The sequence below is a fragment of the Silurus aristotelis genome, assembly GCF_946808225.1.
Source record: "Silurus aristotelis genome assembly, chromosome: 9".
Lineage (NCBI taxonomy): Eukaryota > Metazoa > Chordata > Actinopteri > Siluriformes > Siluridae > Silurus > Silurus aristotelis.
The window spans coordinates 28,934,018-28,957,424 of NC_139582.1; the positions used below are offsets into that span (position 1 = coordinate 28,934,018).

The following is a 23,407-nucleotide window of genomic DNA, read 5'->3' on the forward strand; positions in this document are numbered from 1 at the left end:
CAGATGCTCAAACATACAGATTCAGATTCTACACTGATGAAGGTGATTACACTGGAGAACCTGGAGTCGCTCTGTCTGTTACAGGTGATGTACAGTTATACAAGTATATATTTACTAAATAAAGTGAATAGAGAGCAAAGTAATTACTCACATACTTTCTATAATTTGCAGATCTGAAGGTTACAGTATCAGACTGGACTGATCAGGACATGGAGCTGAGCTGTAACACCATCTGCACTATGTCTAACAATCCCACTTACATCTGGTACAAGAACGGACAGCGGGTGAATGAGTGTAAATCTGCCTCCTGCTCTGTAGCTGCAGTCAGTGGTGAGGTCAGTTACAGCTGTGCTGTTGAAGGCCACGACAGTCTCCGATCTTCTCCAGTGTGTAAGTGTGGATTTACCTTTTTTTAAACACAGTATTTTTATATAACAAATGCTGATCCTGAACCAACACCAGCTGATTTAGTTGTTGTATTTCTATACAGATTCCCCTAAAAACACAAAAGCAGAGGTTCATCCATGTGGAGTCCTAATGGAGGGGGATTCAGTGACTCTGAGCTGTAGCAGTGATGCAAACCCTCCTGTTCACACCTACTCCTGGTTTAAGCAGATAGAATCTACAGACACACTGCTGACAACAAGCCAGAATTACAGCATCAGCAACATCACCACCAATCACAATGGACTCTATTACTGCACTGCTCACAACCAGCTGGGACGGCAAAACTCTGCACCCGTACACCTGAATGTGTTAGGTAAGTGTCATATGTACTGTAGCTTCACCCTGAAGCTGAAAGATTATTTTCATATATCAGCATATCTCCAAGTTGTTTATACAAACGTAAAGTTTTACTAGTTGTGTTTACTGAGTGAAAAGTCCATATACTGGGTGCATTGTAGTTATTAAGATTTGATGATTTAATTGCTGCAGTAAAATATATTTGTCTCTGTACCTGTAATAAAAGCTTTTCTTTCCCTCAGGTGATGAGGTGTGGAAGCTCCATGTTGCATGGGGAACTGCTGCACTCGTTCCTACTCTGCTTCTTCCTATTGCTGTTCTGGTCATTATGTGAGTAACTGAACTATTTTATTATATAAATATCTGAATGAAACAAGAACAGATTGAAGAGCCGTGTTTTATGTTATTTGTGTGAATAGGAGGAAGAGAATAGCAAACAGAGACACTGACTTTCAGGTACTGAGAGACCGTTGTAATGTCTGTTTATGTCTTTTCTTCATCAAACTCTAGATCCTATAAAGTAAATAAAATAAGATTGGAAAATTTTGTTTCTTTTTCTCAGAGGGCTCCGGCACCTGAAGGCGACACGTACACAACACTGCAGCTCACGACGATGTCTCCAGATTATGATACTCTACAAGTATGTACACAGTCTTTGTTTGTGTGTGTGTGTGTGTGTGTGTGTGTGTGTGTGTGTGTGTGTGTGTGTGTGTGTGTGTTAGCAACACACATACTACATTCTTCATTCTGTAATCTTTTCCATTTAGAATATTAAGAGCTCTGTCAAGAGCCAACACCGAACCCTGCAGCCACGTCCTTAATTAAGACACCCTGACGGTAAGTGTACCTGCTTCACCAGACTGAGTATGAGTTTATATATCAAGTCTCAGGATTCAGGGGGTTTTGTATTTGTAGTTATTTCCTTTTACCACTAGATGTCGCCTTTGCCCTTTCCAAATGCTCAATTGTCTCCATCTGTTCCCAATCTCCCACAGTCTATTTAAGGTCTTTCTTTGTGGTAGTTTTTCACTTGCTTCTTAATGTTGTATGGTCTACTGATAGTGTTTTGTTTCCCATGTCCCCAGCATTGTTTCAAGTTGCCTCTTTTAAAGTTTTTAATATATTTTGCTTTTCTCTGCTTTTTTCTAGAAAAAGTCATTGGGACAACTCTTCTTGAGTTCTTTAAGAAGATTTTCAGTTTAATATTTTATTTCTTGTCTTCTTTGTTTATTCTTGTTTTTTACTTTATAATAAATACATTATGAAACCTTCCACCTTTTCATTGAGTCTATCTCTGATTAGGTTCATATTCCCCTCTGTGCCACATCTTATAGATGGTTTGACTATGAAGCCATTGTCCCTGGTTCAAGTCCTAACCGTCTCATAAAGGAAATTAAATCAAACAAAAGAGTATATGTTCCTTATTTTAATTGTAATACAAGCATGAATTTTAAGTATATAAATTGTCAGTAGATGCAAAAACACATTGTTCAGAAATTATTTTATTCAGGTGCAGGAATAAGTTAAATGCTGTTCAGAGAATAATATGTAATATAAACTTTTTATATTTCTCAAAATCAATGTCACAAATCATGTTAAGAAATGACAATTTCCTCTGCATGTTAGTAGCATAAACATGTTAGCATTTGTGACTGAAATCATATCATTGTGTGCTTGAGGCTCATAGGTTGTTGCTATGTGGTTGCTATGCTAAATCTGTTGGCTTTACAAACATGTTTTTCAATACTTCTAGACTGTGCACACTCGTGGCACAACTCCCATCCGAGTTGTAAAATAATAGTGTCACTTCAGCATCCTCGTTGTTGTGGAGAGCACAAGAGCACAAGAGCAGTGAAGTGTGGCAGCAAAACCCCTCACAGTGAACATCTTCTCTGGTCCTCCTACCTGTGTTTATCCATTTCTCTCATTCTCATGCTCATGCAGTGTCCAGTGACTGACTGAGGTCATTCTCTTTACCATTGTTGTGCAGAGAGACTATGAAGCTTCTGACCTTGAGGTAGGACATGTGCAAATCTTCACTGACCACTCTCATCCTGTACCAACACACTTGCAATTAAAAAACAACAAATTCAGCAGCAAGCAACCACACAAGAGCTAAAACTTCCCTGAACTTCCTCATACTTCCTTTACTCCTGCTCTTACACGCACCCTGCAGAACACACAGTGAGAACATCAGTGTGGTTCATTAAACAGAAGGCTGATGATGAGCTTGTAGATGTGAGAAAGGGTGAGGAGTATCAGGGCCAAGTGCAGGACACACAGAACTCTCAGAATAACTGTAGTCTGAGAATCACTAACCTGAGAGAGACAAATGCTCAAACATACAGATTCAGTTTCTACACTGATCAGGACAAATACACCGGGAATCCTGGAGTTTCTCTGTCTGTTACAGGTGATGTCAAATTATTCTATAATTGCTTAAGTAATCTAGCAATAAACAGCTGAAAATGATTAAACATTTATTTACAGTATATAGTTATTATTGTGCAGATCTGAAGGTTACAGTATCAGACTGGAGAAATGGGTATAAAAAGCTGAGCTGCATCACCACCTGCACTCTGTCTAACAATCCCACTTACATCTGGTACAAGAACGGACAGCGTGTTCCTGACCAGAACAGAAATGAACTGGATCTGGATGTGAGCAGTGATGGCAGCTACTCCTGTGCTGTAACAGGACATGAGAATCTTCACTCTCCTGCAGTCTGTAAGAACTTTTCTCCTTCACTCAGTTTCTCATAATCCCACTGTCAGCTTCTGCTTATTGAGTGGTACATTTCTTTGTTTTAAACCATCAACCAAAACAAATCTGCCCAATTTTTACCAATAAATACCATGACGAATGGAAATTTTAAATACAGACAATGTAGACCAATTTACAACGTACAGTAACGTTTTTTTTCTCATGATCTTTTATGAAGGTAGCAACAGATCACAACATATGTGATCTTATGTGATCAGGTGTTTTATTTCCCATCAGATTCCCCTAAAAACACAAAAGCAGAGGTTCTTCCAACTGGAGACCTAATGGAGGGGGATTCATTGACTCTGAGCTGTAGCAGTGATGCAGACCCTCCTGTTCACACCCACTCCTGGTTTAAGCAGAGAGCAGCTGCAGACACACTGCTGACAGCAAACCAGAATTACAGCATCAGCAACATCAGTTCCCTGCACAGTGGACTCTACTACTGCACTGCTTACAACCAGCTGGGACGTCAAAACTCTACACCCGTACACCTGAATGTGTTAGGTAAGTGTCATGTGTACTGTAGCTTCACCCTGAAGCTGAAAGATTACTTTCATATAAAAGCTTTTCTTTCCCTCATGTGATACAGGAGGTGTGGAAGCTCCATGCTGCATGGGGAGCTGCTGCACTCGTTCCTACTCTGCTTCTCCTTATTCTTATTGCTGTTCTGGTCATTATGTGAGTAACTGAACTATTTTATTATATAAATATCTGAATGAAACAAGAACAGATTGAAGGGCCGTGTTTTATGTTATTTGTGTGAATAGGAGGAAGAGAATAGCAAACAGAGACACTGACTTTCAGGTACTGAGAGACCGTTGTAATTTATGTCTTTATCTTCATCAAACTCTAGATCCTATAAAGTAAATAAAATAAGATGATGTATATTAGGCATGTATTATTATTTGTACTGTTAATATTCTACAAACCCAGAGAAAGTTTGTGAACTGTTTCAAACTGAGATCTATTTTAACATGTCATTTTCACACGATCTTGGTTCAGTCGCTCTGTGTGACTAAAAACATCAGCATCAGTGGTGAAATCTGATGTAACCCCCTTCCTGGTCAGTGTACGAGTATCACTTTAATTTCTGCTTTTAAGGCGTGTGTGTGTGTGTGTGTGTGTGTGTGTGTGTGTGTGTGTGTGTGTTCCAGGAGTTCAGGCTCAGCCCAGTGTAACTTTCCCCACTCAGAGTTTCTGTGCTCTTGCTGAATCTACAGTAAAAATCCCCTGTACATTTACAAATCCTGATCACTCCAGTGTCACACAGAGCGAGTGGTATCGAGTCCAGAGCTCTGAAGGAGAACCACAAGACCTGAGTAAAGATCCACAATATTCAGGACGAGTTATAATCTGGACATCTGAATGTACGCTGTCAGTGCAAAATGTGAGACTGAGTGACTCTGGTGTTTATAACATTAAATTTAAAACACAGAGCAGTGACTGGATATCAGCGCCATCTGGAGTTCATCTGACTGTTACAGGTAATAATGCACATGTAGACTTTGCAGTATAATATGATATATAACAAGTCTGTAGTATTTACAGAGTTTTTGTACATTATTGTGTGTAGATTTGCAGGTGAAGGTGGAGCCTAAACCTGAAGGACAGAGAGAAGTAAAACTGACCTGTAGTTTCACCTGCAGTCTCAGTACATACAATTTCCACTGGTACAGGAATGGCCAAAAGTTAAAAACTACAAATAACAACTTCATTGTCCTCGACTCGACTAGTCTACATGATGAAGGCAGCTACTCCTGTAGGGCGTATGAGAGTGAACGTCGCTCTCCTCCAGTGTGTAAGTGTCAGAGTAAATCTGTCCAGATTCCTCCCTCTCAAGTTTCCAGTAAAATGTACAAGACATTTAATTTTAGAAATAAAACTCAGTATCATGTCAAGTCAAGTCAAGTCAAGTTTATTTGTATAGCGCTTTTCACAACAGACATTGTCTCAAAGCAGCTTTACAGAAAACAACAGTGAAGGTGAATGGTGTGCGTTTGTCCCTGATGAGCAGCCGTGGCGACAGTGGCAAGGAAAAACTCCCTTAGATGATATGAGGAAGAAACCTTGAGAGGAACCAGACTCAAAGGGGAACCCATCCTCATATGGGTGACATCAAAAGTTTGGTCATAAATCTTTCAACAATACAGAACAATTTGTGATCATCATAGATCCAGCATCAGCTTCTCCATGCCAGGGCCTTTAAACACTCGGCATCTACTTCTCCATGATCATCCATAGGTCCACAATCTTCACGAGGTGGGACGTGACTGGAGCTGGCCAAACCTCAGGAAGCCTCGGGATGGGGAGAGAAAGAGAAGCAGTGGAGAGGAATTAGCGTAGCTGCTGTTCATGATATTAACAGCACAAGTTGATAATGTGCATGTGATCAGATGTTCTGGAGCACAAGGTTGTGATGTGATGTGTGTGATGTGTGTTATGTGTAGGCTTTGCTAAAAAGATATGTTTTTAATCTGCACTTAAACTGGGAGAGTGTATCTGAACCCCGAACACTGTCAGGAAGACTATTCCAGAGTTTAGGAGCTAAATGTGAAAATGCTCTACCGCCTTTAGTGGACTTTGCTATTCTAGGAACTACTAGAAGCCCAGAGTTTTGAGATCTCAGGGAGCGTGACGGATTGTAGCGTGTTAAAAGACTGGATAGATACATGGGAGCCAAACCATTTAGTGCTTTATAAGTGAGTAGCAGTAGTTTGTAGTCTATTCGAAACTTAATAGGAAGCCAATGTAGGGACGATAAGATTGGGGTTATATGATCGTATTTTCTTGACCTAGTAAGAACTCTTGCTGCGGCATTCTGAACTAACTGAAGCTTGTTTATTAATGATGCAGGACATCCACCTAGTAATGCATTACAGTAGTCTATTTTAGAGGTCATAAACGCATGGACGAGCTTCTCTGCATCAGATATAGATAACATATTTCTTAGCTTAGAAATATTTCTAAGGTGAAAGAAGGCTGTTTTTGTAACTTGATTGATGTGATTTTTAAAAGATAAGTTGCTGTCTAAAATAACTCCCAGGTCTTTTACCGTTGAACTAGTAGTTACAGAACAACCGTCTAAATGCAGGCTGAGATGCTGGAGCTTCTGTGTACTATTTTTTGGGCCGATGAGCAAAATCTCCGTTTTATCAGAATTTAATAGCAGAAAGTTATGGGTCATCCAATCTCTTATTTCTTCAACACACTCAGTTATGCGAGCTAATTGAGCTGTATCGCCTGGTTTGGATGAAATATATAGCTGGGTATCATCAGCATAACAATGGAAGCTAATTCCATGCCTTCTAATAATATTTCCTAATGGAAGCATGTATATTGTAAAAAGCAGGGGTCCCAGAACTGACCCTTGTGGCACGCCATAATTTACTAGCATTATCCTGGATAGCTCTCCATTTAAATCTACGAAATGGTAACGATTGGACAGGTAGGATTTAAACCAGCTTAATGCCTGTCCCTGAATACCGATGTAATTCTGTAAGCGATCGAGGAGAAGATCATGATCTATGGTGTCGAACGCAGCACTAAGATCTAGTAAAACTAATAGGGAGATGTAGCCTTGGTCTGAAGCTAAAAACAGGTCGTTAGTGATTTTAACTAGAGCAGTTTCTGTGCTATGATGGGGCCTAAAACCTGACTGAAACTCTTCAAAGATATTGTTCTCCTGCAAGTGGTTACATAGCTGGGCAGCGACAATCTTTTCTAAAATCTTAGACATAAATGGGAGATTTGAAATTGGTCTGTAATTCGATAGCGTGTTTGGATCCAGATTAGGTTTTTTAATGAGGGGCTTAATAACTGCTAACTTGAGGGATTTAGGGACATGACCTAACGATAGTGAGGAGTTAATAATATTTAAAAGAGGCTCACCAGCTGTATATAACACTTCCTTCAGTAGTTTAGTGGGAATTGGATCTAACTGACATGTTGTTGATTTAGCTTTCATAATAGCATCATACAGCTCTTCCTGTCCTATACATGTAAAACAGTGTAGTTGTGGGGTTGTAAGTACGATTGTGTCGGGAGATGCTGTCAGAGGTTGAACTGCCACAATTGTTTTTCGAATGTTATCTATTTTTTCAGTGAAGAAATTCATAAAGTCTTCACTACTAAACTGTGATGGAACACATTTTTCAGATCCCTGATTTGTTGTTAATTTAGCGACTGTACTGAAAAGGAACCTGGGGTTGTTTTTGTTGTTTTCTATGAGTTTGCTCAGGTGTTTAGCTCTAGCAGCTTTTAGCGCCTGTCTGTAGCTAAGCATACTGTCTTTATACGCAATTCTAAATACCTCCAATTTAGTTTTCCTCCATTTTCTCTCCAGATTACGTGCTGTTCTCTTTAGGGCATGCGTATGACTATTATACCAAGGTGCAGGTGCTTGTTCTCGAACCTTTTTTAACCGGATGGGGGCAACAGTGTCTAAAGTGCTAGTGAGGATAAGGTCTATGTTGTTCGCCATCTCATCAAGATGATCAGCATTTATGGGTTTAATGTGAAACTGAGATAAATCAGGCAGGTTATTTATGAATCTGTCCTTAGTGGTTGGAATAATAGTCCTACCAGGTCGATAACGTGGTGAAACACGGTTAATCTGCTCTACCGGTAGTGTGTACAGTAGGAGATAATGGTCTGTGATGTCATCACTCTGGGGTAAAATATCTATATCAGTGACGTCTGCTCCGTGGGATATTATTAAGTCTAGTGTGTGGTTAAAACGGTGGGTTGGTCTGGTGACGTTTTGTTTAACTCCAAAAGAGTTTAGTAAATCGACAAATGATAATCCTAGGGCATCGTTTTCATCATCTACATGAATATTAAAATCTCCTACAAGCAGCACTTTATCAAAGCTGATCAGGAGGTCTGAGAGAAAACAAGCAAACTCATGAAGAAAATCAGCGTAGGGTCCTGGGGGTCTGTACACGGTGACCAGAGCGAGTTTTCTATGCATCTCTGAAAGTGCAATTTTAAGAACGAGCACTTCAAATGATTTAAAGCTGAATCCTAATCTCTGACTAACATTAAGAGAAGCACTATAAATGGTTCCTACACCCCCCCCCACGACCAGTCTGACGGGGCTCATGCTTATAAACATATCCTGACGGTGTCGACTCGTTTAGACCCATATAATCACCTGGTTTAATCCAGGTCTCAGTGAGACAGAGTGCATCGAGATTATTCTCTGTGATCATCTCATTTACAATCAGTGCTTTGGGTGCAAGTGATCTAATGTTTAAAAGACCGAACTTTAGAACTTTGTTGTGTTTGTTTATCTGGCATTTTTCAGTTTTAACTGCAATAAGATTATTTCTGGATCTTGTGTATGTAATTCTTGGTTTTACTACACGAGGAATAGATACGGTTTCTATAAACTGGGCTGTGTGTGAACTTGTAACTATTTGGTCTGTAGTATGCGTGTTCTTATAGTTGAAGATTTCTTGATGTCTTACCAGTCAGATGGTGTGAAGTATCCTAGAGATGTTATCTGATAGCACTGCTGCTCCAACTCTGCTGGGGTGCAGGCCATCAGGGCGGAAGAACCTAGGACGCTCCCAGAAACAGTTCCAGTTATTAACAAAGAGAAGTTTATGTTCTCGACACCATGACTGTAACCATTCATTTAGAGCTAAAAGTCTACTAAACTTCTCAGCCCCTCGCTGGTAAGTGGGAAGAGGTCCTGACACAATGATCCTCGTTGTGGGTGATGTGCTGCGTACCGTCTCCACCAGGATCCTGAAGTCCCTCTTTAAGATCTCCGTTTGCCGCAGCCTGGTGTCGTTTGATCCGGCATGGAGAACAACCGCTCCGAAGTTCTCGTTCAGGATCGCGGGTACCTGCGCAGCGACATCCAGAACACGAGCACCAGGAAAACAGCGAGTGTGCACCTTACCTTTAGCTCGGGTAGCGCGGACATGCCGGACGATGGAATCTCCGAGAATAACAGTGTCGCGTTCCGTCTCGCGGAGGGGGACGAAGCGGTTCTCGGTCGAGATCTCGAAGGCCGGTGGTGGAGGTGGAGACGTCCTCGATCGGGGCTTGGCTTGTCTCTTCCGCCGCGGTCGCATCCAGGGTCCATGTTGCACCGGTGCCGGAGTTGTAGGTGCGCTGGGCCTGGGCATAGAAGCACGCGGAGTTGATGTGCTGGGAGCGTTAGGTTCAACCCGGGAGTTTACCTGGGATGAGTGCGCGTCCGCCCGGGATGTTTCCAGCGCCGCTTTCCGCTCTCGCAGCCGGTCATGCTTTACATGCAGCTCGCGAATCTGTTTCTCCAATGCCTCCATCTCAAACGCCACCGTTTGCAACTCGAACGAGTCCTCACCTGTGCTCGAATGCAGACAAACAACCGGCATAGTGCTTATCGTCACGAACAGATTTATTATACAGAGATGTGAGTGAGAGAAAATAAATATAAACAACACTAGTTATAGTCGAGTTAACTAACTACAGGCACAAGTCAGGAAGACAAAAACAATTAAGCATGTTTCCAAGAAAATTTAGGAGACAATTAATTTTGTAATCCAAACTCAATATTAACACTTTTTACGACATTTATAAACAGGACAGGATGATCATTGTGGAAGGCAGGCTTCAAAAGAAGATCCTCCCACAGTTATTACCTCTCTATATGTTTCAGGTGTAATGAGTAAGGCGTGTTGGGGTGTGACTTACACTCCTGATCATGTGTGTGCTCTGAAAGGCACATCGGTTGATCTCTCCTGCTCTTATACGCACCCTGCAGAACACACAGTGAGAACATCAGTGTGGTTCATTAAACAGAAGGCTGATGATGATCCTGTAGATGTGAGAAAGGGTGAGGAGCATCAGGGCCGAGTGCAGTACACACAGAACTCTCAGAATAACTGTAGTCTGAGAATCACTAACCTGAGAGAGACAGATGCTCAAACATACAGATTCAGATTCTACACTGATGGAGGTGATTACACTGGAGAACCTGGAGTCGCTCTGTCTGTTACAGGTGATGTACAGTTATACAAGTATATATTTACTAAATAAAGTGAATAGAAAGCAAAGTAATTACTCACATACTTTCTATAATTTGCAGATCTGAAGGTTACAGTATCAGACTGGACTGATCAGGACATGGAGCTGAGCTGTAACACCACCTGCACTCTGTCTAACAATCCCACTTACATCTGGTACAAGAACGGACAGCAGGTGAATGAGTGTAAATCTGCCTCCTGCTTTGTAGCTGCAGTCAGTGGTGAGGTCAGTTACAGCTGTGCTGTTGAAGGCCACGAGAGTCTCCGATCTTTTCCAGTGTGTGAGTGTGGATTTAACTTTTCTCAAACACAGTACATCTATTTTTATAAAACAAATGCTGATCCTGAACCAACACCAGCTGATTTAGTTGTTGTATTTCTGATCAGATTCCCCTAAAAACATCATAGCAGTGGTTCACTCCTCTGAAAGTCTAGTGAAGGTTGATTCAGTGACTTTAAGCTGTAGCAGTGATGCAAACCCTCATGTTCTCACCTACTCCTGGTTTAAGCAAAGAGTAGCTACAAACAACCTGTTGACAACAAACCAGAATTACAGCATCAGTAAAATTAGCTCCCTACACAGTGGACTCTACTACTGCACTGCTCACAACCAGCTGGGACGTCAAAACTCTACACCCATACACCTGCATGTGTTACATAAGTGTCATGTGTAAAGTTTTACTAGTTGTGTTTACTGAGTGAAAAGTCCATATACTGGGTGCAATGTAGTTATTAAGATTTGATGATTTCATTGCTGCAGTAAAATATATTTGTCTCTGTACCTGTAATAAAAGCTTTTCTTTCCCTCAGGTGATGAGGTGTGGAAGCTCCATGCTGCATGGGGAGCTGCTGCACTCGTTCCTACTCTGCTTCTCCTTCTTCTTATTGCTGTTCTGGTCATTATGTGAGTAACTGAACTATTTTATTATATAAATATCTGAATGAAACAAGAACAGATTGAAGAGCCGTGTTTTATGTTATTTGTGTGAATAGGAGGAAGAGAATAGCAAACAGAGACACTGACTTTCAGGTACTGAGAGACCGTTGTAATTTATGTCTTTATCTTCATCAAACTCTAGATCCTATAAAGTAAATAAAATAAGATTGGAAAATTGTTTCTTTTTCTCAGAGGGCTCCGGCACCTGAAGGCGACACGTACACAACACTGCAGCTCACGACGATGTCTCCAGATTATGATACTCTGCAAGTATGTACACAGTCTTTGTTTGTGTGTGTGTGTGTGTGTGTGTGTGTGTGTGTGTGTTAGCAACACACATACTACATTCTTCATTCTCTTATCTTTTCCATTTAGAATATTAAGAGCTCTGTCAAGAGCCAACACCGAACCCTGCAGCCACGTCCTTAATTAAGACACCCTGACGGTAAGTGTACCTGCTTCACCAGACTGAGTATGAGTTTATATATCAAGTGTCAGGATTCAGGGGGTTTTGTATTTGTAGTTATTTACTTTTACCACCAGATGTCGCCTTTGCCCTTTCCAAATGCTCAATTGTCTCCACCTGTTCCCAATCTCCCACAGTCTATTTAAGGTCCTTCTTTGTGGTAGTTTTTCACTTGCTTCTTAATGTTGTATGGTCTACTGATAGTGTTTTGTTTCCCGTGTCCCCAGCATTGTTTCAAGTTGCCTCTTTAAAAGTTTTTAATATATTTTGCTTTTCTCTGCTTTTTTCTAGAAAAAGGCATTGGGACAACTCTTCTTGAGTTCTTTAAGAAGATTTTCAGTTTAATATTTTATTTCTTGTCTTTTTTGTTTATTCTTGTTTTTTACTTTATAATAAATACATTATGAAACCTTCCACCTTTTCATTGAGTCTATCTCTGATTAGGTTCATATGCCCCTCTGAGCCACATCTTATAGATGGTTTGACTATGAAGCCATTGTCCCTGGTTCAAGTCCTAACCGTCTCATAAAGGAAATTAAATCAAACAAAAGAGTATATGTTCCTTATTTTAATTGTAATACAAGCATGAATTTTAAGTATATAAATTGTCAGTAGATGCAAAAACACATTGTTCAGAAATTATTTTATTCAGGTGCAGGAATAGTTAAATGCTGTTCAGAGAATAATATGTAATATAAACTTTTTATATTTCTCAAAATCAATGTCACAAATCATGTTAAGAAATGACAATTTCCTCTGCATGTTAGTAGCATAAACATGTTAGCATTTGTGACTGAAATGATATCATTGTGTGCTTGAGGCTCATAGGTTGTTGCTATGTGGTTGCTATGCTAAATCTGTTGGCTGCTCGTTATTCAAATGGGTTACAAACATGTTTTTCAATACTTCTAGACTGTGCACACTCGTGGCACAACTCCCATCCGAGTTGTAAAATAATAGTGTCACTTCAGCATCCTCGTTGTTGTGGAGAGCACAAGAGCACAAGAACAGTGAAGTGTGGCAGCAAAACCCCTCAATGTCCTTAATATTAATAAACAAAGTGGAAAACATTACAAATAAAGAAAAACCTTTGAATAAAAAGGTGTGTACAAACTTTTGACTGGTAGAGTGTATATACTGTACTGTATAGACACACACACACACACACACACACACACACACACACACTGTTATATTTTTATCATGCCCAAACGAAACTTAATTCATGGAGAGATTTTCCATACGACCTGTGATGCTCCGTAGTGCCTTTCTGAATTCAGGGAAGAAGAAATACACAGCACACAGAATGTAGCAATGTTTCCTCTCTTCAGTTTATTGCAGGTGGCAGACACGTATTTATACACAGGATGATACAGTCCACGCACACACACACGAACACGCACACACAAAAGGCTGACCTAAAGTGTTTTCCTGTTTGGACAAGAGGATATACCAGCCCAGATAAGACTCTCTGTTTACCTTACCGACTAACATGGTAAAAATCCTATAGACACTGAACGGACAAAGGAATGTGTGTGAGATAGTGTGAAAACAGTTTTAACACTAACAATGGCCACTTTAAATCATTTATGATTTAGCATCACACACCAAAACATAGGATGTTCATCCTGGGAACAGAACCTGTGACATAAACTGCCAATTGAAAGATATTCCATTTCATTCTTTTCCTATATGCAAATAATCCTTCATCATCACCACTCAAATCAAGGCCTTTATGGCCTGTCTTACCATCGTCATCAACATACATAGTACAATTCCAACAACATACAAGAATCATTCCTAAAACAAAATAGTGTTCAACACTCGTAAACAAATTCTTAATCTTTTCCAAAAACTTTGTTCAGCAGTTGTTTCACGTTCTCCAAGACATCATGAGACCATTGTTTCTCATTGTTTGTTCAGTATGTCTATTAACAGTGATATAAGGTATAGATAACAGTTTCTTCTCTGAATAATGTATTCAAAGAGAATAAAAAAATTCGGAGTCTAGTTACATCTATGCACATATAGTTATAGAATTTAGACCTAGAGCGGGTATCAGGGTACGCTAAACTAAACAGTCAAGTGAGTTTGATCTTCACCCCGGAGGTGGCCCCCCTTCTACTAAAAAGAAAAGATCTTTCCGTGGGCTCTCAACTGTTTCAGCCCTGAACACTCACTTAGGCTGGCTTCTTAGGCCAACAGACCAATTAATGCATAGATTAAGTGGGTGCTGTCTTGATCCTGCTTGCGTGTATCCACTGTGGCTGATAATCAGTCAGAACTCCAGTTCTGGTTACAGCTAGGACAGTCGCTGGACCCAGATACTTCGGTTCACCGACCTTGATGGGCGTCAGACTTCTTATCAGGACCTGCTGATTAGGCACAAAAGGGTGTGTGGGCTTATCTGTGGGCAGAGGAAGAGTTAGTGAAACATCAGCACTGATAGAATTAAATTTCTCAACCAGGGCAGAAACGTAGTCGTCCACCATCACTTCCAGGTTACCTAAGAAAGAAATGCCAGTGCGTCTCCTGACCCATGGGGTCATATAAGGTTAGAACATAAAACTTTCAAAGGATTAGTTTTGTTAGAGACAGGGTTAGTTTTGTTAAAGATAGGGTTATTTTCATTTCTGTGAGTATTACCGAGAGAACAACAGTCCAATTTTGGCCTGTTTCAATGCAGGCTTCAGTAATATGTCTAATGGTTCTGTTTGTTCTCTCTACCACTCCAGCTGACTGTGGGTGATAGGGAATATTAAAATCACAATCAATTGCTAAACTTTTAGTCAAAAGTTGTCTTACCTTCGAAGCAAAAGGTGTGCCGTTATCAATTTCAATCACACTAGGAATACCAAACCTAGAGATGATCTCTTTTGTTAATATTTTAATAACAGTTTTAGCATTCTCTGTCGCACATGCAAATGCTTCTGGCCACTTAGTGAATCTGTCAACTATAACCAACAGGTACCTCAAATTTCCTACAGGTGGCATATGTATAAAATCTATGGCCACTTTGGCAGGGAGTTGAACAGCTTTTAATAAGTCGCCTATGAGATTAAAATGTGCTATGGGCTTTCCATCAGCTGTTTTAAAGTCTCTTTGCTTCCATGTTTCAGCAAAATCATGCACAACACCATAAGCATCCTTAGAATCAGTGTATATGATCACTAAGTGTGACCTATTCGGCGGCTTGTGCCGATGTGTATGTTAATGATTTAGCTTCAACTATTACATCAGGTAATCTTACAACCCCATATCCACATAAATACACACTAGAAGGTTCTAAACATGAACATCTACATATAAGCAATCCCCCTCTTCCAGGGCCGTATCTGAAGATCGGGCCTACAAGAGGTCTCACGTTCAATTTGTCTAAGGCAATCATGCGCATCATCAAAACCATCTAAATCAATATCGTCTAGCAGATCACGCAGAGCTTCTACAGCTGAATGCGGCTGAGAAGAAGGCTTAATAGTTAAGTTTTCCGTTACCAATAGTGTAGTTTCATAACCAGATCTACGTTGTGCTGTCATATGTTGTTTGTTGAGGTCGTATAAATTAGCTGTTACCTGATTTGAGGTGTACAGTATTAAAGGATGTGACAGCACCATTTTCTCAGCATCCCGGACCATCAGAGCCGCAGCAGCCACTGCACGCAAGCACGAAGGCAACCCTTGTGCTATGTTGTCTAAAAATTTGGAAAGATACGCAACAGGGCGATATCTGTCACCGTGTTCCTGGGCTAGGATCCCCGCAGCCGTACCACCACGTTCGTGCACATAAAGGTGAAAAGGCTCAGCATAATTCGGAAGACCCAGAGCTGGAGCAGACTGTACAGCCTTCTTGAGGGCAGCAAAACTGTCAGTCATTTCATGAGACCACAGAATGAGATGTGATGGAGGAGCTTTGTGATCAATAGCACTACGCAAACTTTATCATGCTGTGTGCAGTCAGGGATCCATGCTCGGCAGTAGTTCATCAGTCCCAAGAAGCTCTGCATCTGTTTCACAGTCAGAGGTCTTGAAAACCTAGTCACAAGCTGTACTCGGTCCTGTGACAAGGATGTCATCTGCGTATTGATGAATGCAGGTTGTTTCCGGCAGGTGGATATCAGCCAAAGTTCAGTGCTCTACAGCGGAGAATACGGCTGGCGAGTCAACAAAGCCTTGAGGAAGACGTGTCCAGGTGAATTGACGTCTCCTATAGGTAAAAGCGAAAAGCGGCTGCGTCTCCGAGGCCAAAGGGACACTGAAAAAAGCAGAACAAAGATCAATCACAGAAAAAAATCCGTGAGTTGCTGGTATAGAGTCAACAATGGTAGCTACTTCGGGCACCAAAGGAGCTAACAGGATAACTCATTTATTAATCTCACGTAAATCTTGTGTTAGCCTCCAGCATTTTTTATCTTCCTTTAAGACGGGATTAATCGGTGTGTTACACGGTGAATGTGTCTCGATCAAAACACCTTGTGACAATAAATTGTCAATAACAGGAGCAATGCCAACATTCTTCTCTATTGACAATGGATATTGTTTAACAAAAATCGGATGGTGTGTTTTCATGAGTGGATGATACGGTTTTACCTGGATGAAACCTGCCTCATCTTTGTGAGAGGCCCATAATTTAGGGTTAACTTCACCTAAATTTGCTTCATCAGGCAGGACCTCTGTGGCTTGGTTGAGAGCATGAGGACAGAAGGAAAAACAGTGAGACATTGGTTTAAAAAAACAGAATTTCCATTCCCATTTTGTGCATCATATCTCTTCCTTAAAGGCGAGTTTGGAATTATTGTAAAGCTATGATATAAATTTGTACCAGTCGGTGTCATCACAGGCAAAAGGTGAGTTACAGGACATGAAATTGGAACTCTATCTATTCCCTAATAGATGAACTTTCCCTTTTTCCTAGGACCTCCTCCTTGAGTTTAGTGCTGAGGCTGGAATGCACCACTTCCTGTTGCAGTGCAGAGCATAAAGGGTTAACTTAACCTGAAGCATAGCAGAAACCTCAAGCAGCATGTAAATCTCTATGGAAAAGTATCTAGATGTGACACAATTTCACTCCATAATGCCAAATGATCTAAATAAGGATTAGTCCAAAAACCAGCACTATTCCTATACACAAAATCTGTGGTATATTCTTCCGGCAGTAAGCGAGAAATGTTATGACCCATCTTCTTTACACAGAACAAAGAACAGACACACAACACTTAATACACGGACAATACACAAAACACATAACACTCAGACAATACAGCTGCGCAGGCACCAGGGAGATCACAGTCTTCAAACAAAAAGGTAATCCAGTCTCTCCAATTGGATCACAAATTTTGTAAATTAGGAGAAAAAAATAGACTTTAAAGCCAAAACAAGATTGAAGTCTTTTGAAAAATTTTAAAGTCTTTTCAAAATGTCCGTTTCTCTTTAGTTCCTTTTCTCTTTTCTCACTTTTTTGTTTTTTTTCTTAAAACAATTAATTTTTCATTTATAATTTTTTATTATATTTTTTTTTCAGGCATATTAAAATGATCGTGGATTCTTTTGGATACTTCAGCCAATATCGCCTATATTAGACAGACCGTAAAAAACGTCTTCTAATCTTGCATCTTACATCTAAGGTGAGGAAACCAATGTCGCGACGAAATCATCCCACCAAAGGAAATTATCACTAATTAAAAAATTAATGCATAACCAAGACACGAACACACATGCAGCCTTAATAGCTGGCAAACGGGACAATCACCGCAAACAAGGGAATACATTAAATTCTACCTTGATGCGTGATCTCCCTCTGGATATTGTCGGAAAGTATCTCGCTTCTGACACCAAAACTGTTAGATTTTTATCATGCCCAAAAACGAAACTTAATTCATGGAGAGATTTTCCATACGACCTGTGATGCTCTGTAGTGCCTTTCTGATATCAGGGAAGAAGAAATACACAGCACACAGAATGTAGCAATGTTTCCTCTCTTCAGTTTATTGCAGGTGGCAGACACGTATTTATACACAGGATGATACAGTCCACGCACACACACACGAACACGCACACACATATTGGGGAGAAAGCTGATCTAAAGTGTTTCCTGTTTGGACAAGAGGATATACCAGCCCAGATAAGACTCTCTGTTTACCTTACCGACTAACATCCTATAGACACTGAACGGACAAAGGAATGTGTGTGAGATAGTGTGAAAACAGTTTTAACACTAACAATACTCAAACTATTTTTTCATGTCTCTCAGTTCCTTGCGTTACTTCATGTGCAATCAAACAAAATGGCCTTGCTTATTTAGGCAGTAAAACAGACAAAGTCTATTCAAATGATAGAGACTCTGCCTCTTTAATGATATTACGGACTTTTGGGTTAATGCCTGACAGATTTTCCATTACTCCGGCTCTGCTGTCATGTTTTATTATGAAAAAGCTCATTAATATTATTCCGTTACCTAACAAACTGCATGCAACTGTATTGTCAAATCAGCATTACTGTAGTACCTCAGCTGTGCTCTGTCGGGCCTTGATTATATTACTGCTTATGATCTCTGGTAATGTTCATGTCAACCCTGGCCCTTCTTCTGATGTTCTTTCTGGTGTTGTTTTCCCTACGGATCATGTGGCCTCAAATAATATATGCTTTGATGATTTTTGTAATCGCCATAACCTTGGGTTTTTGCATTTAAACGCAAGAAGCATATTATCTAAACAGGACCAGCTTAAAGTATGGGTTGAGAGTTCTAACCCTGATGTTTTAGTAATTACTGAGACATGGTTGCGTAACTCTATTCTCTATCCTGACCTGTATTTATCTGGTTACAACCTGTTTCGGCAGGATAGGTCATCTAAGGGTGGGGGAGTAGCAATTTTCACTAAAGAATATCTTGAATGTAGTATAGCCCTGGCAAAGTCTATACCCAAACAGTATGATCTTCTTGTTCTTAACATGAAATTATCTAACAGTTTTTCTTTATCTGTGGCTGGCTGCTATCGCCCTCCATCTGCACCAGCATGTACCCTAGAGGCCTTGAGCAATGCTCTTGCGCCTTTCACTAGGTCCGAGTTGATCATACTTGGTGATCTTAAATGGGACATGCTTAAGCCCCCTGAGAAAGTTGTACAACAATTTGATTTCTTAAACCTTCATCAAATCATAAACCTACCTACTAGATATAACCCAAAAGGTTGTGACAACGCCACATTGATAGATGTTGTGTTCACAAATGCCCCTCACATGTACCTATCGGGTGTTTTTTGCAATGATCTCAGCGACCACTGTTTTATTGCCTGTGTTAGAAAACAACTTTCTGTCAAACAGCCAGTCGTAATCACCACTAAACGTATTCTGAAAAATTTTGATGCTCAAGCCTTCTTACATGATTTGAATCATTTAAGTAGGTATAGAGTCAGTCTGATTCCTACAGTGAATGATGCATGGTTGTTGTTTAAAGATCTTTTAACTGCTGTGATCAACAAACATGCCCCAAACAAAAAGATGCGTATAAAAAACCGCAACAGCCCGTGGATTAAGCGTGATCTAGTGGTTCTGCTTCAGCAAAAAAATACAGCCTGGCGCAGAGCACGCAAGACACATTCTGTTAACGACAACATTTTATTTTGTCAAATCAGGAACAAGGCCACACAAGCGGTGAGGGAGGTTAAAGCTGGCTTTTTTAAAAAACAGCTCACACTTTGTGGCGCGAACCCAAAAGCTTTTTGGAATACGGTAAAAAAACTTGAAAACAAACCCCGGACCATACCATTGTCCCTAAAATTGGATGTCACTAATAAAAACTCCATGGCTGAAGCATTCAATCACCACTTCATAAATGCTGGCTTTGTTTCAAAGACATTAAACCCTATTTCTACAGCCCCTGCAACCTCTAATACTTGCAACCTTTTAGCACCTCCTCACAGTTTTTCCATCCAGCCTGTTTTAGAGGGGGAAGTCTTGAACGAACTGACTGCTCTGGACCCCAATAAAGCAGCTGGGTCAGATGATCTTGCTGCCTTTTTTACTAAAATTGCTGCCCCTGTCATTGCGGCTCCACTAACAGCAGTCATTAACCTCTCCCTCTATACAGCTGAGATTCCACCTGCTTGGAAAGAAGCAGTTGTGCTTCCTCTGTATAAGGGCGGTGATCAGGCTGACCTTAATAATTACAGGCCGATTTCCATCTTGCCATGTGTGTCTAAAATTCTGGAAAACCTTGTCAATAAACAACTAATCAATTATCTAAATGTTAACGGTATCACCACCGGGGCACAGTCTGGCTTTCGATCAGGGTATGGTTGTGTTACAGCTACCACTAAAGTGCTCAATGACATTACATCTGCATTAGATAACAAACAAAACTGTGCTGCTATATTCATTGATCTTGCAAAAGCTTTTGACTCGGTGGACCACAACACACTTATCCACAGACTCCGCAGCATTGGTGTCACTGATCACTCACTGGATTGGTTCTCAAATTATCTTTCTCAACGGGTTCAACGTGTAAGATTTTAAAACCTTTTCTCCCATTCTCTTCTGGTCACCAGGGGTGTCCCCCAAGGCTCCATCCTTGGTCCCACACTTTTCTCAATTTATATTAATAACATTTCCCAGGCAGTTGGTAATTCACTCATTCACTTATATGCTGATGATACAATCCTTTATGCCATAGGTCCCTCCCCTGATGCTGTTCAAGCTACCCTGCAACATGGCTTTTACCAACTACAGCAGTCTTTTACACAACTCAAACTCACTCTCAATACCTCCAAAACAAAAAGCATGTGGTTTGGCCGTACGGGTACTACGCCTCCTCCTGCCCTTAACATCACCACCTGCAAGGGAGCTATTTTAGAACAAGTCACTGCTTATAACTACTTAGGCATCTGGTTGGAAACTTCACTCTCTTTCTCTATCCACATATCAAAGCTGCAATCTAAGGTCCAAGCCAAGCTTGGTTTCTTTTACAGAAACCGCTCTTCCTTCACCACTTCTGCCAAACTTATTCTTATTCAAATGACCATTCTACCCATGTTAGATTATGGAGACACTATATATAGGTTTGCTTGCAAGTCCACCCTATCAAAACTTGATGCTCTTGACCATTCTGCTATCAGGTTTGCCACAAATGCTCCTTTCAATACACACCATTGTGCTTTATATTCATCTGTTAACTGGCCCTCCCTTCACAATCGCCGTAAAATTCACTGGTTCACCTTCATTTATAAGACCCTTCTCGGCCACTCACCTCCTTACTTAGGTCACTTGCTGCAGCTAAAGCCTGTCACATATAACACCCGGTCCTCACTTCATTTTTCAATTAAGCATTCCTAAAACCAACTCTGCGTTTGGTCTCGCATCTTTTCAATCTGCTGCCGCTCGCGACTGGAATGCTTTGCAAAATACTCTCAAACTGGATAAATTCATTCCAATTTCAACCTTTAAAAATAGTATATCGTATTTGTTCACGGATATATGCAGTTGCTTCTTGTCATAATTTTGTTTTAAAATGTATTTATGTAATTGTTTACATGTATGTATTTTTAATGTTTTGTACTTATTTTAGCCCTATTTCCCTTTCCCTAAGTGGTTTTTCCACTTGTCAGGCCGCCATTGTAAATAAGAACCTGTTCTTAATGACTTGCCTGTAAAAAATAAAGGTAAAAAAAAAAAAATAAATAAATAAAAAATTCCTCTGGAACCATAGTGGAGGGGGATTCAGTGACTCTGAGCTGTAGCAGTGATGCAGAACCTCCTGTTCACACCTACTCCTGGTTTAAGCAGATAGAATCTACAGACACACCGCTGACAACAAGCCAGAATTACAGCATCAGCGACATCAACACCAGTCACAATGGACTCTACTACTGCCCTGCTCACAACCAGCTGGGACGGCAAAACTCTACACCCGTACACCTGAATGTGTTAGGTAAGTGCATTGTAACACTGTCACATAGCTTTATGAAGCAGATGAAAAAATATCAATGAAATGGTGTATCATCTTTTTTATGATTTATTTCTGAAGGTTCAGAGAACACAGTGTTAAAGTTCAGCGTGGTGGGTCTGGTTGTCTTCCTGGCAGTAACACTCCTTTTAGGAGCTCTGTGGATGTGGTATGTAAAATGCAAACATACTAATTATGTTGAAAAAAACGATTTATAATTAGCATGAACATGTGCTTGGCGTTCCTCAGGAAGCGGAAGTCGAGCTCAGCTAATAAACACAGCAGCACTGCCGAGGGTGAACTTCATTAACTGACTGATTAGATGTGCATTATTCGTGTCTTTAAGTCACCTCTTTTTGTTCCATAGGCTTATGACAGATGATTCATCTCTGATCTACAGCAAAATCCAGCACGTCCCCAGAAAAAGCAAGAGCTGAGACAGATGTGAATGCTTTTTTCTGTATTTAAACTGAACAGGAGAAGAAGAACGTCTTTGGCATTTCATCAGAACAGCAGTATTTATGCTTCAGTAGTGTGTTGTAGTGCTTTAAAAGTATACCTTTACCTTAAGAAATCTATTTTCAGGTAAAAAAATTTTTTAAGGGAATTTAGATTCATAATATATATTTATTTTACATTTATGTTTTAGTTCCATTATAATTTTTATAATTGTAAATTTTTTTTTAATTATTTCTTTTGTTACAAACTACATTTCCTATCAGCCACTGCACATTAAGGGGCCCTGTCACATGTCTCTTTGTGCACCTGAATCCTGTTGTGGATAATTAAGACTTGTATTTAGACTCAGCGTATGTTGCAACTTTTTTCTCTTCTCCATGGTTTTGTACCCTTGATCCATGTTTCATTTTGCTTGTTGTTTCTTTGTTATTGATTGTGTTTTTTCTTCAGAGTTTGTATTTATTTTGAATAAATAGAAAGCATAGTCTGGGTTAATTAACACATTTATATTGACCAGATAATTCCACATTTGGCATAACTTCAATGTCCTCAATATTAATACACAAAGTGGAAAACATTACAAATAAAGAAAAACCTTTGAATAAAAAGGTGTGTCCAAACTTTTGACTGGTAGAGTGTATATACTGTACTGTACACACACACACACACACACACACACACACACAGAGTTCTTTGCAGAGGTTTTACCAGTGGTGGGCCATCACGGCCATCAAAGCCTTCTCTTCTGGCCTAAACACGATCAGAAGCACTGACCTACATTTACCACCTAAATTCTAATATTTGTTCCATGAAATTGTTATAATTTATTCCCAACAGTTTATTCTCTTCATTTCGTAGCGTTTCTCTCGGCTGCACTGCTTCAGTACGTGTATGTGGATGTTAGACTTTTTGTCCAATCAGATTTCAGCCTCTATGTGCTGCCATGTCAATCTAATCTGCCCAGAGCCTTCAGAATCAGTACTACGGGCCTCTTTACCTTAGAGAATATTAGAAATTGGTCTGTTTCTTTAACCAATCAGAGTTCATATTTGCCTCACAGGGCAGCTCGCTGGCCCAGAATAG

The 23,407-nt window shown here is 40.2% G+C and overlaps 1 protein-coding gene and 2 long non-coding RNA genes across 3 annotated transcripts in view; all 3 read left to right on the forward strand.

Annotated features, from left to right (window-relative positions):
- The window catches only part of LOC310731617 (B-cell receptor CD22-like), a gene marked incomplete at both ends in the record, with an annotated part of 29,524 nt that extends 17,629 nt beyond the window's left edge, over positions 1-11,895 (forward strand). The window contains 5 exons of the mRNA XM_083551270.1: positions 491-760; positions 11,340-11,433; positions 11,523-11,559; positions 11,659-11,736; positions 11,842-11,895. Coding sequence (XP_083407396.1) covers positions 491-760; positions 11,340-11,433; positions 11,523-11,559; positions 11,659-11,736; positions 11,842-11,895 — 533 coding nt within the window. The remainder of the gene's footprint in view (positions 1-490; positions 761-11,339; positions 11,434-11,522; positions 11,560-11,658; positions 11,737-11,841) is intronic.
- LOC310730614 lies at positions 2,930-3,818 on the forward strand. Its single transcript, XR_014534868.1, has 3 exons — positions 2,930-3,157; positions 3,256-3,471; positions 3,745-3,818. It is a non-coding gene; the product is annotated as an uncharacterized lncRNA (long non-coding RNA).
- Positions 11,896-18,175: 6,280 nt separating the features above from the next.
- Positions 18,176-19,477, forward strand: LOC310731554. Its single transcript, XR_014535257.1, has 2 exons — positions 18,176-19,251; positions 19,337-19,477. It is a non-coding gene; the product is annotated as an uncharacterized lncRNA (long non-coding RNA).
- The last annotated feature ends 3,930 nt before the right edge of the window (positions 19,478-23,407 follow it).